Below are 18,825 nucleotides of genomic sequence, written 5' to 3'. Positions count from 1 at the left end.
TCAGGGTTCAAATAAATATCAAATTCACTACCGAGTCCGCCCAGAGACGTTAGCTAGATGGGATATTTTGTAGTACTTAAGGAAACGAGGCAATTAGTCATTTTTCCTTTTTTACCCTGAAATAAAGGAACGCCTGAATTATCTTGAACATGTTAGCACCGGTGGCCCTCAGCATCTAAAAATCAGCGTGGCCAAGCGACTGCCACATTTCCTCCCAACAGTGAGAAGTGCCTTCTTTAAACTGAAAATACCTTGCCTAATGTTGTCAAAGTTGACAAATTTTCTGAATGAGCTCCAAAAAGCTTCATTATGAGGCTATTTCTGCTCACAGAATCGTCAGTGGATGCTCTAACGAGGCAGACGCGGCTCTCTTTTCTGTTGGTGCTTTTTTTTTTTTTGTTAAGTTTGCAGAGAAATACCTTGGCAATCTCTGTGCAGTCTCCATCACTATTGCCTTTCACGAGGAAAAAAAAAAAAAAATACCAGCATCGTACTGGTATTCCTCTCTCTGCGCAATACAACAGGGAGGCTAACAGCAGCGAGCAGGAGGAGAGGGTACTACAAATACAACCCACCTCAAAACACTGCCAGGTAACACAAGTGAGTCAGAACACAACTCCTAAACAGTTAATCAGCCTGACCTTCTTTAGCTGGCTGCCAATTTCACATTTAATGAACTTAAAGCCACAGAGAATCAAAAAATAGATTTTAATTTGACTGCACGATATTGGAACTGATTTTGATAAAGTGCAAAAATCCAGTGAACTCAGGTTAAATTTATTTCAACCCTACCTAGGCTGAATATTGAGGAGGAAGATCTGGAGTAGCTCCCAGTTGTGCTGCGTAAAATAATATTGAAAGAGCACACTACCTCGCCGTACCTCAGCTCCAACTAGGACACAGGGATCCAGTCCATCATTTCTTGCCTCTAGTACTACTTCTAATTTAACGTAAGGTCAACCACAGGAATATGAAGGTTACGTTCGTATTAATAAAAACAATGTCTTAATCGCTGGGGTTTTCTTCTAAACTTACAGACCGAGAAGATAAGCCCCACAACGTGCATTTCCCACTCCTCGGGAAGCCGGGAGAGGAGCAGGGTGTTTCTGCGGGATTGCTGGGCATGGCGTTTTTCTCCCCAAGCCAATTCCTTACGTTCGGACCGAGGGAGTAAATTATGGCAGGACTAATTCCACCAGTAGCTCGCTGCACGCCGCAGACAAAGGTATTTTGCAAATCTAACTTCTAGCTCACCAACTCTCCGCAGCAAAAGGCACAAAATAACCCGTATTCCCCTTACAACTGGCTTAGCGAGGAGCTCTGCATAATCATTACTCAATTACAATGTTTTCCCGCGGCCTGATTTCTTTCTGACGCTGTCAGTATTATTTAGCAGGGGAAGGTAACCCGCTGCTTCGGCACCAGACAGTTAAAAGTAGCGCTAAACAAAAATAGACTTTGCTAAAGTCTGTACCGACTGGGCTGATTTACAATCAAAACCAGGAAATGAAGTGGTAATTCAGAGGTTGCTGATTACACCTCCACATTTCACCTAATTAATTTTATAGGAGGCAAAGTTCTTGAAAATAACAAGATGATCAAATGTACAGATATAAAACCCGTAACCTCAACATTTTCTATGCTCTTAACGTAAATTATTGCTAATTAACAAGAATTATATACTAACGTATGAAATACGGCTGGCACCGCGTTCTCTGCAAAACATTTGGCTCCTGATGGAGGCAGAGCCAGCAAAAATATGTTTTTATTATCCCTGCTACTTTTAAAACAAAATACAAAATACCGGGTTTACAAAGAAAACGCCAAAATAGAATTCACCTGGTCTTGCCACTGATTTGCAGGATGCGTCTTTTAATTCTGGGGCAATCAAAATTCCCTGCCTGGGTCCCTAATCATCCGTCCCTATTTTTCATGCAAATTGCCCTTCCACCAACATGTCTTTTCAGCTTTCCCCCTTCGCCCTCCTACTCCCCCTTTTTTCTTTTTTCTCTTTTTTTTTTTCCCCCGTTCCCAGTCACCAAAACAACCGCACCGTCTCTCCGGGAAAAGCGGGCTGGATTTTTGGAGTGTCGGGAGAAAGGAGGTACCGGGGGTGACGGGGAGGGGAGGGGTGTGTGAGGGGGGGGGGTGCCCCGGCACGGCGCGGCGCGGGGAAATGCCCCGGCAGCGCATCCGCGCGTTTCCCCGCGCCGCGCCGCGGGAAGGATGGAGAGGGGCTGTTGAATCCCAAATTTGTGTCCTGGGATGGTGCGGTGCAAGGAGAGGGAGGACTTGGGGGTACAATGGGAACCGCCGACACGTTTTGAGGAGGGGGGGGGGAAGCCAGGGAGGGGGAAGGCGAGCATCACCCGCTGCCTCCCGGAGCAAGCAAACTCCGCGCAAAAATTAAGAACAAAGAAGAAGAAGGGGGGGGGGGGGGGGGGAGGGAGCTGGGCGCCCTCCCCCTCCCGCCGGCCGGCAGGCAGCGGAGGAGCCGGCCAGGTTCAAGTTCGCGGTGCTGCCCGGTTGTTTGATCTCGCTGTGCCTCCTAGCGACCGAAACGGGCAGGCAGCCCGCCCCCCCCCTCCCGGCACGGCCCGGCACGGCAGCCCCCGGCTCTCCGCTCCCCCGGCCCGGCCTCCCTTTCCCCCCTTCCATCTCCCCGCCACCATCCTCGGGGCGTCTCTCGCCGGAGGGAGCCCCCACACACACACACATCCCACATCCCCCTACACACCACCCCCCCGAGACCGTCCCAGCCGCCGCTCCCGCCCCACACGTGCGGAAACTCCGCGCCGGCCCGCGGGTATCTCAGCGAAAAGGAGCCGCGGGGATCCCGCCCGTCTCCGCTGCCCTCGGGGGCGAGTCAAAACGCCCCCCCACCCCAAGCCACCCGCTCCCGCCGTGATCTCCCACTCCCGGGGCCGCCCGGGCGTCCCTTTCCCCAAAGGCCCCCCATTTCAAGACCGGGGGGGGGGGGGGGGGCGGTCGCACCCCCCTAAGAGCACCATTAACGTTACAACTCCTACCCCAACGCAGCGCCGGGCAATTCGAAGGGGGGGGGGGGGGGGGGCAGGAAGCTCGAGAAGTGGCGGGGAGAAAACGACGGGGCGCGGGGGGGGGGCGGAAAGGACTGAGCCCCCCGAAAAAACATACACACACCCCCGCCCTGGGTTTTAGGGGAAACTTTGGGCAGGGCAGAGCCGGCCCTGCCCGCAGCGGAGCGGCTGCCTGCAAGCAGCCAGCGTTTGGCTCAGGGGGGCTCCATGTGCAAACCTGGCTGGCCATGGCTGTGCAGCCGTGGGGGAGAGAAATCGCGGCGTAAAGTTGTTGTTGGTTTGGTTTTTTTCTTGGGGTTTGTTTCTGGTTTTTTGTTTGTTTGTTTGGGTTTTTTTTTTTCTTTTGCGAAGGGAAGAGGGAGCCGGGGATCGCCGGCAGGAAGAAATCGCCCTGGGTTTTTCTGCCGTCCCTGGGAGGGAACAAAACCCGGCGGGAGTAATGGGGGAAAAGAGAAGGAAAGAAAGAAAAAGAAAAGAAAGCGGGGGGGAGGAAGGATCGAGGACAAGCATGCAGCATTTCCCCTTCCCCCCCAGCTCACCCCGAGGAAAGGGGGATTTTTTAAAATTTTTTTTTTCTCCCTTCCTTCCCACCCCCCTCGCCCCAAACCTTTCCAGCTCGAGTTGCCTTTTGTTGTGCAAAGAGCGCTCCCGCTTATCTTGCATCTAGCCCTGGTGTGTGTGGTGGCGGCTGGAGGGAGGCAGCCCGAGAGTTTTTGTTGCGAACGGTGCGGCGGGGCTCGGGGTTTGTTTTTTTCTCTCGCGGGGAGAGCGGATTTGGTTTGGGGTTGAAACGCGGCGGCGAGAAAGGGCCGGTCGCGGGTGTGAGTGGTGTGTGCGTGTGTGTGAGTGTGCGTGTGTGTGCGCTCAGCCCGGGCTCGCTCTCGCCTGTGTTTGTTGGCAGGAGGCTCCCCGCACACGCGGTGCTTGTAAACATTCAGACACGAGATTTTTCCCAATCAAAATCCACTTCCACTTCTTTTTTTTTTTTTTTTTTTTTTTTTTGAAAATCTTCCAAAAAATTGTAAGCGAGCGGGAGAACGCGAAGCGAGGGCGAGGAGGGAGAATCCCTCCCGGCTCGGCTCGGCTCCGCTCCCTTCACCGCCCCCCGCCCCAGCCCCAACCGGGGCGGGCGCGGGGCGAGGTCGGGGCGGCGGAGCCCCGCACGGCGCCGGCCCGGGGCGGCGGGACGGCCACCCCGCACCCCGCGGCGGAAACAAAAGGGAGGGCGGCCCGGCTCGGCTCAGCTCGGCTCCCCCCCCCACCCCTGGGAGGGTGCCGCGGGGCGAAGGGGCGAGCCCGCCGGTAGCCGGGAGGCTCCGGCCACCGGACTTTCTTCTCCCCGCTCCGCTCGCCCGCAGGTCCCGCCCGCCCGGCCAAGGTGTCCGGCGTCCAGCCTGCCGCTCCCGCGGGAATTTCTTTCCACTTTCGGGGGGGTTTCGCCGCCGGTAGCCCCGCACCTAGCCCGAGCGGGGCGGCTCGCCGCCTCTCCCGGTGCCGGGGCGAGAGGAGCCGCCGCTCTTGCCGCCAAAGAGCGGGTAAAGCGGGAGGCGAGAGGAGTGGGGAGAAGGGAGCGGAGCGGGGGCAGAAAGAGAGAAAGCGAAGAAAAGTGATCAAGGTGATTAAATTAGAGAGGGAGAAATTAACCGGAATGCTGATAATCCCGCGCCGGCGTTGAGTTCATTTTTTTTTTTTCCCGACTCGCTCACTCGCTCTCACTTTTTTTTTTTTTTTTCCCCCCCTTGCTCTCGCTCAAATTAAAAATTAAATCCGTGAAGGAGAAATTAAATAAATTGCTCTCCGGGTTACTTACGTGAAAATTCCCGTTTGCTTAAGTGCTGGGGTTTGCCTTGCTTGCGGCGCGACATGGTGGGTTGGTGGCTTCAGTGGCTTGTGAGTCGCTCGGTTCACATCGGGAGAGACGGGTTAGAGAGGAAGGAGACTCCAGAGAAAATATCTTCATCAATGTCTTTTGACATCCAAAATAAATTAGAAATAATACAAAGATGGCGCAGGGAAGATGAATTGTGGGATAGCAGTCATGGCTTTTTTTTTTTTTGTGCAAGGGGAAAAAAAAAGAGAGAGAGAGAGGGAGAGGGAGAGAGAGGGAGAGAGAGAAGGAGAGAGAGAGATGAAAAAAATGGCAAAAGCCCCCCTGAGCTGCAAGTTCAAGTGCGGACGTGACGTCCCTGCGAACTTGAACGTCAGGAGCCTGGATGGACAGAGACATACAAAACATGGGCAGGGCAAGCCGGGGAGAGGGGAGGAGGGAAGGCGAAGGCAACACCAATGGACACTCATCAGGGGCTGGACATGAAAAAGAGAGCAGGACAAGCCAATGGACAGTGATCGCAGGGGGGAGAGGGGAGGGGGCGCGGCGGGAGGGGGTGCACCGGCCGCCCGGCGCCCGCTGCCGAATGGGGCCGGGGGGCCGGGGGCGGCGGCGGCGGCCGGAGCCGCAAGTGGCCGCGGAGGAGCGGGGGCAGGAGGGGAGCCGGGAGAGGGGCGAGGGGGGGGGATTAAGCACGCACACGCGGAGAAAGAAGGGAGGAAAGGGAGAGGGAGAAGGCGAGCAGGCAGGCAGGCAGCGGCAGCGCACGCACGCACCCCCCCGCTGGAAAAGCAAATACATCCAGGGAGCAAAAGGCGGGCGGAGAGGGCTGCGGGGCGGGCTGGTCCCGGGGGGTGCCGAGGAGGGGGGAGAGCTGGGGGAAGCCAGGTAGGACCCGAGACCACCCGAAAAGCAGGGGGGGGCCATCCGGCTCCCGGCTTCCCCACTCGTGTCCCGTCCCGTCCCCCCACCCCCCGCCAAGCCGCGGAGTCCCCTCCTCCCGGGAGCTGCGGCCCGGCCCCGGGGGGAGCTGCGGGGGGGGCCGGGGGGCGGCGGGGGCTCGGCCCGGCCCGCGGGAAACTTCGGCGGGGAGCGCCGGGCCTTGCCCCGCCGCCGAGCCGAGCTCCTCGCCTCGGGGCGGGCCGGGGGCGAAGCGAGCGGAGTTTGGGGAGCGGGGAAGCGGCGGAGACGGGAGGAGAAGCCGCAGGGGCGGGAGGAGGTTTGGGGTGGGGGGGGGGGGGTGGTATATTAGAAGAGGGTGGCGGGACCTCGCAGCTTTCCCCGCGGGCTTCTCTCGCCCGCCAGCCCGGAGCCCCCTTCCCCCGGCGGCGCTCCCAGCCCTGCCCGCAGCCACCGGCTGTTCACGAAAGCGAAACGCCGGCGGCGGGCAGCGGGCGGGCACCGGGGGAGGGCGGCGGCGGTGGGGGGGGGGGAAGCCGAGGCGGCGGGAGGCACCGAGAAGTGGCTGGAGTTGGGAGGATGCGGCAGCGGCGGCTGCAACTTCGCCGAAAAGAGACGGGAGAGACGCAGAGGCTGCCGGCGCGGGGAGGGATCAGGTTGCAGTAGAAATAAGCTCCGGAGGCGAAGGGGCGTTTGGAGCAAAGTGCGGCTGCGAGAGGAGTGCGAGGGGGATAAACCGTGCCCAGGACGGAGGCGGAGAGACGGCGAGGAGAGAGCTGGACGGGAGGCGAGGCGGGACGAGCAGCCGCCCGCCACCGTAAGAAAGATTTTTTTGAACGCGCAGAGCTGCCGCCGCCCCGGGGAACCGAGGGGCCGGGGCCGGGCGGGCGGCGGGGACCCGCTGGCGAGGCGAGCCTGGCCGCCGCCGCCGGAGCTGTCAGAGCCCGGGGCGAATCGCTCCGGCGTGGGACGGTTTCAGCTTCCCGCCAGCAGCTTCTCCCCCCCCCCCCCCCCCGCCTCTCCCCCGGCTCCGCCCGCCGCCGGGCAGCCCCGCCGCTCCCCCCCCCCCCCCCCGCGCTTCGCACCGCGGCTGTCAACGGCGGGGGGGCGGGGGGGGAGCAAATGCCGGTCCTGCGGTGACTTTCCGGGGCGACCCAGCCGCAGGTGACAATAGCCAAGTGCTCCCGGCTTGTGGGCGCCGTCGCTGTGTTCCTCTGCAAAGCGTCTATAAGCAGGCGTGTGTGTGTGTGTGTGCGGGAGAGATGTATATACGGGGTTTGATTTATCTGTAATAGCACGTATAAAGCTTTTCAAGGTGGCTGCAATGTAAAAAGTAATGACTTTATTACCCCTGAAAGGTCCTGCGGTTCACACTTAACAGTCCTCTGAATTACAATTCATTACGCAGTTGTGCGCGCTCTAAAGCCAACCTGCATCCGAATACCTGTCTGTGGTTATTCCCGATAAATAGCAGGCAACGTTTCATTGATTTTCTTGAAAAAATCATAGCAAATTAAGCACTTAGTTACGACTAAATCTGGTTTCTCATCGCACCGCGCTCGAGATTCCAGAGGTGACTTCCCAGACCGCATCTTCAAACCTACAGTCAGGAGCTAATTTTCCAGATGCTTTCATGAATGGCAGCGAGGATGTTCCTACCATTAGCGTGCCCTTAATTCCAGCACCGTAAAATGCCTCGAATTAAATGGGAACTCGGTGCCTTAAAAAACAATATTTCATCCTGGCTGGATAATTATTAATATTAGCATTTGATCGCAATGTGCTCCCCCCGTCGCCCCCCCCCCGTCCCCCCAGCGCTTCGCATTGTCATGTGATTGGAGGGAGATAACAAACCTCAAGAAAGAAAAGGCGTCAGAAGACATTTTTAACACGGCATAACCGCAGATTAATAATGCAGGTGGGTTTGTATTTTATTGTATTTTTAGGGGAAGGGAACGAGGCTGTTTAACGAGCAGTCGTGGACACAAAGTAACTATATTTACAATCCTTGATGTGGCTTTCGGTGGGTAATAAATTATGACAATATTAAAATTATTTTCTGGCAGCCCAGTTAACTGCGCTGGGGACCGTAAAGCCCTTACTGATTCCATTTATGCCTTGTAATTACGGTCCACGGGCTCTCTCTAAACCCTTTGGTGTATATTGTGTGTAAACTTTTAGCTAATAGACCTTTTTTGAATGGAGGGACTTTTCTCCGTACTTCCTGCAGTATATATGCTGTCTCTGATCTCTGTATTTAATGGCCAAGTCCTGGTTTATGCTTTATAATGTGTTGACAAGTTTTCTAACAGACTTTCTGAAATAATGCACATATATTCACGTCGGTTAGAAACTCCACAGTATTTTTAGAGTCGAGTAGATCTATATCCTAATGCACTGAGAGGGAGTGTAAATCATAGAGGATTTCATAGCCCTTTCAGTAGTTTTCTGTATGAAGTATGAGCAGCGTGGCCTCCAGACGTAACCTTTTAGAAAAAAAGACAGTGCTTTTATTTTATGGTGTAAAGTGCTTTTAGCTTCAGGGCTCTGAACGTGAATGTGGTCAACAAACAGCTCTTGCGAGGGAGTTTGCTCCAGCCTCAGCCCCAGCGCTGGGGCGCTGCCTTCGTGATGGGGGGGTGGGGGGGGTGGGTTACGGGGCCACCTCCGACCGCAGGACCGGGCTAACCCCCCCCCCCTCGAGACACGTTAACCCCCGAAACGCCGCCGCCCCGCGCTGGGGGGGGTGGCTCCGCGCCCCGCCGGGTCCCCCCCGCAAGCGGCCGGGTGCTCGCCTCGGCCCCGACACGCCGGGGGAATGGCGGGGCGGGGGGGGGTTGGGTGGCCCTCGGCGTTACCGGAGAGGATGGTGATGTCAACCCCAGGGGGAGCATCCCCGGCTTGGGGGGGAAGGGGGGCGACGAGCAGCCTCCGAGCTCACCCCGGGGCACCGGTGGCCGTGACAGGGCCAGGGCAAGAGGATTTCAGGAGAGCCATGGGAGCAAGGGCGATGCACCCCGCCGTTGCCCCGCTGCACCCCACGCCCAGCTCCTCCTGCTTCATCCCCTCTAGTCCCCGCTTCCAGCACAACGGCCACCACAGCACCTCTTGTCATCTTCAGCCTTCCCTGCACCTAGTTCGCAGCGGTGTCGCTCCGCTCAACTAGACTCACATACCTAGTGAGCGTGGCAGGTAAAAACTGCTGGAAATGCTCCAATACTGACTGCTAACCCCCAGAAATGTGAGCGGGAGGGTGGGTGGAAACAAACCCAGGCCAGCACTGAAAGACAGCTCAGTGATCAGGCTCTGAGGATTCACGCAAACTTGCGTGTCGCCTTCTGCTCCTCCACAACCTCCCTCTGCCCAAGCCGCAGAGGACACCCTGCCATTTGAGCTGCTGTCACCCCCAGCCACCTTACTCGCTGCTCTTTGGCTATAGACTGCCAGCCCCCAGAGCTAAGTCAGCCGGAGAAAATGTGGCCCCACGAATCCGCTGCGTGTGGGCAAACTCTGAGGTACATGCTGAAACCAGGGCCACGGTGGGTTTCAGGCTGCCTACGAGGGGAAGCCAACCTCAGAGGAGGGTCTGTGTCCTGAGGGGAGCGGCTCTTCTGCCTCAGTCTGTCCCATGCCAACCAGAGCCCTGAGACAGGAGCTAATGCCCTGGAGCAGCTGAGGACAGAGGTGGGCACCCATCCCACCCTGCCGTGCTGGGGCAGTGACCTGCAGCAGCAGGGCAGAGTGCCCAAATGAGAACATTTACACTGCAAAAATTAGTGTAATATTTAAATCTGACAAAATGTATCTGTCCCTCTTCTCACGCCTCAGCTCTCTGCCTGAGAAACAGCATGATCCTGCCTCCATTTAAACGTGTGAGATGCTTAGAGGTTGCTGTAGAAAGGGACACGAATCTGCCTGAATTTGAGACGTGTGGCCTTCCTCCATCTCGCAGGCAGGCACACGATCCTCCCGCACAGGATCGGGACCAGAGGCGCAAAGGAGCATGACATGGTTCATGCCACGTACTGCTGTCCCTGCCTATCTGCTCATTCAGTGACAGACTTGGCAGTGGGTGAGTTCAGCAACTTTGGTGGGCAAATGTTCCTGCGTCGAAGCTCCAACTGTCACTCATTCGGAGCAGAAATCTCACTTGCCAACTCGGTACAGAACATTAGGACCAAATACAAATTCCAAAATTCTGCCAGTTCTCCGGAGCTGGGCTGCATTGCGTGACGGCAGATCGCATGGGGTGCCTTCCGAAACCGTCCTGATAGTCTCAATCAGGCGGAGGCAATGTGGGTGGAACTCTTATCATGCCAGGCTGACTCCCTGTGAATGAGCAGAGGACTTGCACGTTCTAGAAATAGTACGTGCATCAGTATTCCTGCATGAGAAACTTGGGCACGCTGCTTTTCCTTTTCTCTCTTTTTTTTTTTCTCTTCCCTTTTTAATAAAGGCTCGAAATAAACTCCGCTTCTGCCAGCGCTTACTAGCAAGCACAGCGTGCACAGCAGCGAGTCCATGCAGGATCACAAACATCTGAGCGCCAGGTGACAGACAGATTTCGTTATCGGCTTGCCCTAGGCAGGACCCAGAATAAAACCCTGAACTTGGGAAGACTTTTTTCCATGGCTTTCAGCAAGGTCTGGGATTTCAGCCTGTCTCTGCTTGCACAGCATCCAGCACGATGGAGCCCTGAACCTTGACTGGACTTACTGGGGATGACTCTAAAATAAATGGCACAAAGCGCTCGGGAAACAGATTTTCAAATGGTTAAAAACCCTCCTTTGAAGCATACAAACAGTTTTGCTCGGGTGTGGGCAGGCAGAGGAAGGCACTAATAAATGCCCATAAAATCTCACCTTTAATCAAATGTCTGATTTTGGCCAAACTGGTTTTAGTTTGTACTGCTCTCATACTTACTTAGCTACTTGTCATTTTGTATTTTTAATATTTATATTTTTTTTATAAGTAAACACGTAACACGCCCGTGACAGTTTCTATCCTAGGTTTCAAGGCAACGTGATTTAAACTATGTGCATTTCAAACCTCCCCGAACTTGACCTATAATGCAAATCCATACAGTCTTAATTATAGCAGCACCAGCAGCCACCGCACGAGTGAAATAGTTGAGCTTTCGTTACTAAAGAGGCACAGTAGTTAAGGTCTGTCAGAGCTCCTGTTACAATCCCCATCTTGAAGAGGTTATAACTTGGGCTGTGTAAATTTGATTGAGCTGAAACTTGGGACTCAAACTGTCAGTCCATATAGGGAATTATCTTATGAATAATTGGCTAACCCATTGCTTGATTCACAGACCTTTATAAAACGATTTTTAATGGGTTTTAATGTTTTTTTCTTTTACTGACATCTAGGGTATGAATTTGGTACTTCTAGCTCTGCTGAAGCTCTATACTTAACAGTGTGTATATATAGGTACCCAAGTTAAAGCTGCGTTCACGGGGTGTACATGCCACACTTCCCCACCTATGGGTACCCATACACCGATAAGAGACCACGAACAAGAAATGGCACTTAAATCTATCTCAAAAGAGTCTCCTAAATGTGTAAGATAAAGAGAACATAAATGCCTCAAACAGGAGGGAGCTAAAGCTCATAAAACGTGTCTGCTCTGTAGATCAGCTGCGTCAGGACACGCTGCCAGTCACACATCTGTCAGGCCCCTTTATACCAACCATCATGCTGGGAAGGGAAGACACTGAACCCACAATCCAAAATATAGCTTTGGCACGTTACAGTAGAGTGTATACATCAACTCGATTACCTTATAGATGCAGTGAGGCCAGCTAGGGACAGGAAAACATCTGGCAGCGAGTTGGTCACTGTTACCCTTGCTAACAGTTTCTCAGAATCTTGTCATCTTCTTGGGCTTTTTCTTCCTCCAAAACGTGTGGAAGGGAGACCAACGTGTGGGCTGGCATCAGAACAGCCATAATGATGGTACTTGGAAAGGGATGAGCCATGGGGCTTTCAACACTGAGCATAAGCTTAAGTATCACTTTGTATTACAAAGGATTTTACTGAGAATTGCTCATCATAACACTTTTCACTAGTTTTAAACTTCTGTTTATCAGAGATGGGTTTTATCGCCTCAAATCACACTAAGCTGGAGCATGAACTGTTGGTTAAGGTGCGGGCTTGGAATTTTCCTTGACCCTAAGAAAAAACGATGTAGCCCCAGGCCATGAACAAACAGATCGCTCTCACAGAGCCAGACCCCACAAAGTTTCCATGCCCATCTCACCAAACGGTTACAGAGCGGGGACACCTTGCTGCACGCCTGAACTCAGAGCAGCATCTCCGTTGGTTTCAGGAAGAGTTTTGACCATGCCAGGCTGCAGCCTTGGGCTCTCTCGCTGCAGGTGCATTGGGTGTGCAGGTCATTCTGAAACAAAGCACTACGAGAAGCCAGACTCCTCAGCAAGGTGTTCCACACATCCAAATCCCCCATTCATCAGGGCTCACGGAAACTGGTGACAGCACAAGCACAGCAAAGTTGGTCTTTCTGAGTCACTGCTGAGATCCCAAGTCATTTACCTAAGTCACTGAAGTCACCGCTGAGATCCCAAGTCATTTACCTAAGCAGGTCACTATCTTCAAGCCTATGAGCAGCAGGAAGCCAGGTCACTGACACAAACGTGTTTTTTGATTCGTGTTCTGACTTCAGTCACTAAGTTTGGGGAGATGCCTAGCTAGGACAAGGTAAAGAATTACAGCCAATTCAGGCCACAGAGAGATAGCAGCCACCGGTGCAGAGGCAGCCGAGCTCAGAAGGGATGAGCAAGCCGCATGGATAGGAAGGGCTAAGCCAGGCTCCCAGCCCCGCAGGGACAAATTCTTGGTGAGACTCAAACCAGGAACAAGCAGCATGTAAGACGAGGTTTAAAACAGCAGCACGTCCAACAATGGCACAGTCCCGCTTCATCTCCAAAGTATCGTCATCAGCGAAGAAGGGCAGAACTGAACAGACCTGGTTTGATCCTGACCAAATCAAATGTGTGGGGCAGCTACTGATCTTTTAGCACAGCAGTTGGTTATGAACGAGATCTTCTCGGGATCATAAGGAGAAGCTTTACACACTTCTGTGCAAGATTAGATCCAAGGGGCTCAAACTCTCCCTATGAGGAGATCTGGAAAGCCCCACTCTGGATGTGGCAGGCAGGAAAAGGAGGAATTGCAAATATTTTGTCTGGAAGAATAAACCCAACTATACCTCAAATCAATTAAAAAAAAAAAAAAAGAAGTAGAACAACAAAAATAAGTCCCTAATCTAAGAGACCCTGTGTCAGCAGTCACAAAGAAGTTACTTCCATTGAGAAATTAGTTTTGCTACACAGGATGAGGAAAGATTTAGTTGTTGTCTTGCATGCTGCTGAACACAGTCCCTTCTTCTTCCTAGCATGCTTGGTGTGAGAGACAATAGAGAAGGACAGTGCAATAAAAAAGGATTTTCCTCCTCTAACCCTGCTCAATATATCCCTTACCAGAGGAATCTACTTGGCCTTGGGTACTGCAAAATTCTTAAGCACATACTTATCTTTGGGCACATCAGCTGTACTTAGGTGCTTAAAGTAAGCATGTATTCAAGCATGCTCTTAGATTGGTGCCTTAATGTCTTTTGTAAATAACTTCTATTACATTGCTTTTTAGAGCTTCAACTTTTAGTCACTTAGAATGCATTGAACTGAAATTTAACATACACCATCATCATTCTCTATATTCGTTTTATATTACTATTTCAGGTGACATTTAGGTTTAGCTTTTAGCTTTGGCAAAGAAGAAATGCACATGCTTTGCAGAACATGACATGGTTTGCGCAAGGATCCAGATGAAAAAGAATTAATTGTTGAGATAGCAGAGAGCTGTTTCTGCATTTAAAAATAAGGACAGCTTTACTATGGATCTGCTTCTTTGCCATATTTATTCCGTGCAAAATTTCAGCTTAATTGTTAGAATGCTTACAATACTATTTTAAAGCAACTCTCTGTAGTCAGAAGAATATATTATTATATAGCCCAAAGCTGCACGGACAGATGCAGTGCTGAGAGGTAGCGGGAGTGGTGGTGAATAACCTGTGATAAGAGCCCCCTTCTTTGAGCAGTTTGGATAGTTTTGCCACCATTTGTTATTGTCAGCACGTACAATTTTTACAGTACAGTATGAATTCTGACTGCAGTGAAAAGAATGCCTTCTACCACCAGTAGGAATGAGATTTCATTCAATTAAAGTAACATGCAAGTATATTGTATAGTATTACATAGAAAGCTGATGTGCATTAAGTATGAATGCTGGGGTTGGGGGGGAGTTATTGTACTAATGCTATTGTTCAGCGAGCAACTATTTCCCAGCATTTTTAAAAAAAAAAAAAAAAAAAAGCAAGGGAAATTAAATACGGGAATCAGAAATACGTACAATGTTTGATATTACCATACTGAAATTAACGTATTCACAATTTAGACTTTAATTTGCCCTGTCGTATTAAGTTTCACAGCATCCAAGCGGCGAGAGAGAGAGATGTAAACAGATGGAGAGAGATCTATAGGCTACCTCTGCTGAAATACACCACCCTGGGATGTTACGGTGATAGGGACTATAGATAAAGGCAGGGTAAATACAGGCCGTATCATAGCACCAGTCTTTAAGCGCTATACCCCACCGGCAGCAGTGAGAAGTTTGGTCTAGGTGTGGCTGGAGAGATGCGTTCCACTGCGATCCCCCCCTCCCCAACAGCTCGGAAGGGCTCCTCAGCACGGCAGGAGAGTGAGCTACAGACCTCCTGGCACCCCAGTTCGTGCTGCCCAGAACCGAGGGTACCTGAACGTACAGGGATGTATGGGGACGCAGGCACAGCAGTTCCTCCCAGGAAGGCCAAAAGTGTCTCGGAGCCGAGGTGTATCTTAGAGAGCCATCGTACTTGGAGCCAATAAAAATGAAACTATTCTCTATTGAGACCTAATTAGCTTTTATATTCAAAGCCTTACTGCACATTTGTACATTGCTTATGAGTGGGACTAAAAAATATATGTACCATGACACTATACTTTTAAAGTGTCTATTGAATGCTTTTCCCATTCTCCAAGGATTGCCTCCGCCTTAGATGTATACATTCAGTGAATATGACGAGGCTAATTATTTTTCCCCGAAATGATCAGCGCTTGTCTCGAGCAGTTTGCACAGAAGCACGGTCCTCGCATCTTCAGCCTCAGAACTTAAAAAAAAAAAAATCAAAACAAAAAAAAACCATAACTGCCTTCAAATTCTAAGACGGAAAAACTGGCAAACAAATTTCCTGCCACGGGCTTTACGAGGCAGTTCCGTCAGAGCCCCTGCGCACGTATGAGCCTTTTTTTGCCATTTTTTTTTGAGGGGCTTCTCTATTTTTCTGTTACCTTTCCTGCCTGTAAAGCAATCACGGAGAACGGCAGGAGGCACCATAAATATGCAAATTGCTGCCAGATAACTGGTTTCGCTGGTTCCGCCTTGGGAAGCGGCATCGCCGCCGCGGGGGGGGGGGGGGGGGTGTGGGATGAGCGGGGCCCCTCCGCGGTCGAGCCCCCCGGCTCCGCGCCTCCTCCGCCCCCCTCCGGGGCTCGGCCGGGGCTCGGCAAAGGGCACGGCAGGGAGGAAAACGCTCCTTTGACTCCCACCGAAACTCGTTGTCTGCCTTCGCCCTCGCTCAGCCCGGCCTTTTTGTGTGCGTCCGTGGGCTTCTCCGCTTCTTCGTTTTATTTGCAAGGGGTATCTGAGTCCTTTCCATTCGCCCCGAGAAGCCCTGGCAGTTTGATACCGCCTCTCTCTCTGTCATTACAAGGTCCAGATTTTGGTGCCTCCATCAGCTCACCTGAGAGGTGCTCCAAGGCGCAGGGTGGGGACAGGTCTGGCTCATCCCTGTGCGGTGTCAGGAAAATGTGGGGACGCTCACGCCTGGATCTGTGGTCTGAAATACATGCCAAGGCCCTCTCTTTTCTAACTCAGCATTTGAGGGGTTAAAAGGAACCACCGGTTGCCAAATTAAAACGGAAGTGTAATTCACAGGTAAAGGTTTGCAAAAGTGTACCAGACCCTTTTAAAAATCACACGTTCATCAAAACCATGGGCCGAGTATTTGGGTATTTCAAAAAAACCCACCAAAGTAAACAAAACAGCTCATTTGTAAGTGTTGAGATGTGCAGTAACTTACGCACCAATATTCCTATCAGTATGGCGTTGGCCCCATATAACACAATAAGATACAATTCAGACCCGTGACGGTCTATTGAATGCATAATACGCGTTTTTAGAATTGCCTGGAAACGTATTCATACGGTAAAATCTAATGGTTCAGGTGGAGCTTTTACTCTTGATCAAATCATAAAAATTGTTAGAGACCACTCTGTCATCTCATTGCTCACCAGCCTCCATGAGAACTGTTTTACGTTCCCGTTTAAATAGGACAGGAGAGCAGGAAGGAAAACATAAACCACAGAAGAGTTACTACAGGCATTAACTTTGAAGCCAGAAGGCAGGAGAGCTGAAAAAGCAAGCGGGGGAATTTTCTTCCTCACTCCTCACCCATCGACGTTTCCTACAGCTGAAGCCTCCGGATGGGAGATCGCGTTAGGACAAGGTTGCGCTCGCCAGACCCCGGAGGCTGACTTGGGCGAGGTGTCGCCCGTTCTGCCTCCAAAATACCTTCTTTCTGTGGCCGTAGGTCTGTCAGGGAAGGGGACTAGCGCGGACGGACAGGGAGAGGCTGCGGACAGATGAGACTCCCTGTGGGACGGAGTGGGTGGCGATGGCCTTGTCCGCGAGAAGGAATCTGAAGGGCAGACTAGCAATAGTAATGGTGATTACTATTAAAGCGCAGAGCTTTTCATTACTGGAAACTTCAAATAACTCTCCTGAACTATATTTAAGACATTTTTTTTTTTGATGTTAACTCCGGGTTTGATTGCTGGAAAAGGTTGACTGCTAGAAAAGGAAAACCAGTGCAGTGCACAGCAGTGGGGAATCGAAGCCCTTCTTTACCAGAACCCCTGCCATATACGTACTGTCACTCACCTTCCAGACACTCAGTACAACCATTCAATCTATTGAATCAAGAGACTGTTTGATCTTATCTGCATCTGTGAGCTGACTGTCAACCTGCTTAGGCTGCATATTAAATCATCTATAGTAGCTGTATCAAGCTGGGATGATCTGTTAATTCTAAATTTATTAACCCTTAGAGTGCAGTCATCATGTTTAATCTAGTGTAGCCAGCATTTATTTTACCAGACTAAATCCTTCTTTAAGATATGGCTGTGCTGTAGGTTAAAGAATCGGTAATACGGAGGAGATGGTAACTGGGAAGAGCTCACTTAGATCCTGGAAGCCAGCTGACAGCATCGCTGCTCCAAACACGTACGTGTGTGCTTGCGTCCCGCTCCCACGTCCAGCGTGGGGGGTGTGTGTACGCACCCAGCAACATTTCCTCACAGAGTTTTGCCCGAGAGGAGAAAGAAAAAGAGAGGCCTTCAACAATGCCTGAGCCCCGGGCCTTCACGAGCACTTAAAATCAAAAACCCAAGCGACGGCACACCACTGCAATGTGAGTCGAGAGCGGCTGCCAGCATAGCCCTGGGAGGACCCACCACCAGACCTCTCCTCCAAGTCAGCTCCCACTTCTTGGCCGGCGACCGCCATCCAGATCGAGTAGCAAACGTCCTCAGAGCACAGAGGACCACGAGCGGCCACTGCAGGACTCGCACGAAGTCGCCGTGACCTGCGGACATACAAACGTACCCCCATGCAGACACGTAGACGTGCGCAAATAATTTTATACAGATACGTACGTACGCGTCACTGTGTTAATCCGTTCGTTCCACACACACATCTCTCCCTGCCCCTCTCTCCTGTTATCTATTATCCTTGCACGTTGCCGATGGTATCAACATATTCACAGCTTTTATTTCAGTCGCAAACTGCTAGGCATGCTTCCTTTTTTGGTAATCACGTGCCCGGTATCTCTCTAATGTAGCCTAATAACAATTTTAGCATTCAGATGAAGCGATTTCATTCTGTGACTGCCTTTTCTATTAGATTTGATTCTGAGAAGCCCCAGTGGGTGCCTCCGAGGCAGAGATCTATCTGTGAGGCTGCAACCGATTCAATAGCAGCCTGAGCTAACCTTGACCTTTCCCTAGACCCTGCTCCATCTGGTGCCAGCCTGGTCCCCCCCTTCTCCTCCTCCTTGCTTCCCAGTCAGCATTGATCAAGGCAGAATCGAGCGTCTCTCTCTCTCCCTCCAAGGGCTGGGCAGTCGCGGAAAGGACAGCACATTTCAATATATGGAAATGATCGAGCGTCTTATGCAATCATAAATCTACATAGAGCCTCGTGATTTGGTATTTCATTCACCTCCAAAGATTCTCCCCCTCCGTCCCTCCCCCCCAGCAGGGATTTATAAACTATAAGACAACGGCTTTCCCCAACACCTGGAAATTATAAAGCCTGCTCTTTATTGGGAACGAACGCCTGGCGATTTCACCTGATTTACTTTGCCTTTTAGTTACTCATTTGCAACTCACTCGGCTGTCTCCCCTGCGTGCCTGGCTTATTTAATATTTTTTGTCACGGTGGGTCGTGTCCCCCCCCGCCCCGTTTCGGCGGCGGCCCGGGCAGGGAACGCGTTTGACGCCGCCGTGGTTGCAGCGGGGCGGGCTCGGCTCAGCGGCCCGTAGCGCTCCCGAGCCCCCCCCGGTCCCCCCCTCCCGGTCCCGCCGGCTCCGCGGCCCGTCCCGCTCCGGGCGGGTCCCCGGGGAAACCAGCAGCGGCTCCTGCAATAAATACATCAGCGCTCGCCGCTTGGGCACCTTCCTAGTGCCGCTTCGTTTTCTTCTCCTTTTCCCCGCGCTGGCGCTCGGCTCCCCGCTCCCCCCCTCTCCGCAGAAGCACCCCGACACCACCACCCCCCCCCCGCGCCCCTGGACCGAGCACACCCGCCGACGGCTTCGCCCGGCTGCCCCCCGCCAGCTTCGCCTTTCGGCGGCGGCTGTG

The 18,825-nt window shown here is 52.4% G+C and overlaps 1 protein-coding gene across 6 annotated transcripts in view; it reads right to left on the bottom strand.

The window, feature by feature from the left end:
* BCL11A (BCL11 transcription factor A) overlaps window positions 1-18,825 on the bottom strand; it is a 108,615-nt gene that overhangs the window by 68,483 nt on the left and 21,307 nt on the right. For 4 of the 6 annotated variants that reach the window (XM_074864472.1, XM_074864467.1, XM_074864470.1 and 1 more), the window contains exon 1: window positions 4,870-5,287. The exons of 1 other annotated variant lie outside the window; for it this stretch is intronic. In XM_074864472.1, coding sequence (XP_074720573.1) covers window positions 4,870-4,924 — 55 coding nt within the window. In that variant the 5' untranslated portion in view covers window positions 4,925-5,287. Of the gene's footprint in view, window positions 1-3,666; window positions 3,985-4,869; window positions 5,288-18,825 lie in introns of those variants that run through there. One more of the 6 variants, XM_074864468.1, reaches the window with a different exon arrangement.

Source organism: Strix uralensis, chromosome 3 (genome assembly GCF_047716275.1).
Source record: "Strix uralensis isolate ZFMK-TIS-50842 chromosome 3, bStrUra1, whole genome shotgun sequence".
NCBI classification, from domain to species: domain Eukaryota; kingdom Metazoa; phylum Chordata; class Aves; order Strigiformes; family Strigidae; genus Strix; species Strix uralensis.
This window is presented reverse-complemented; position numbering and strand designations above follow the sequence as displayed.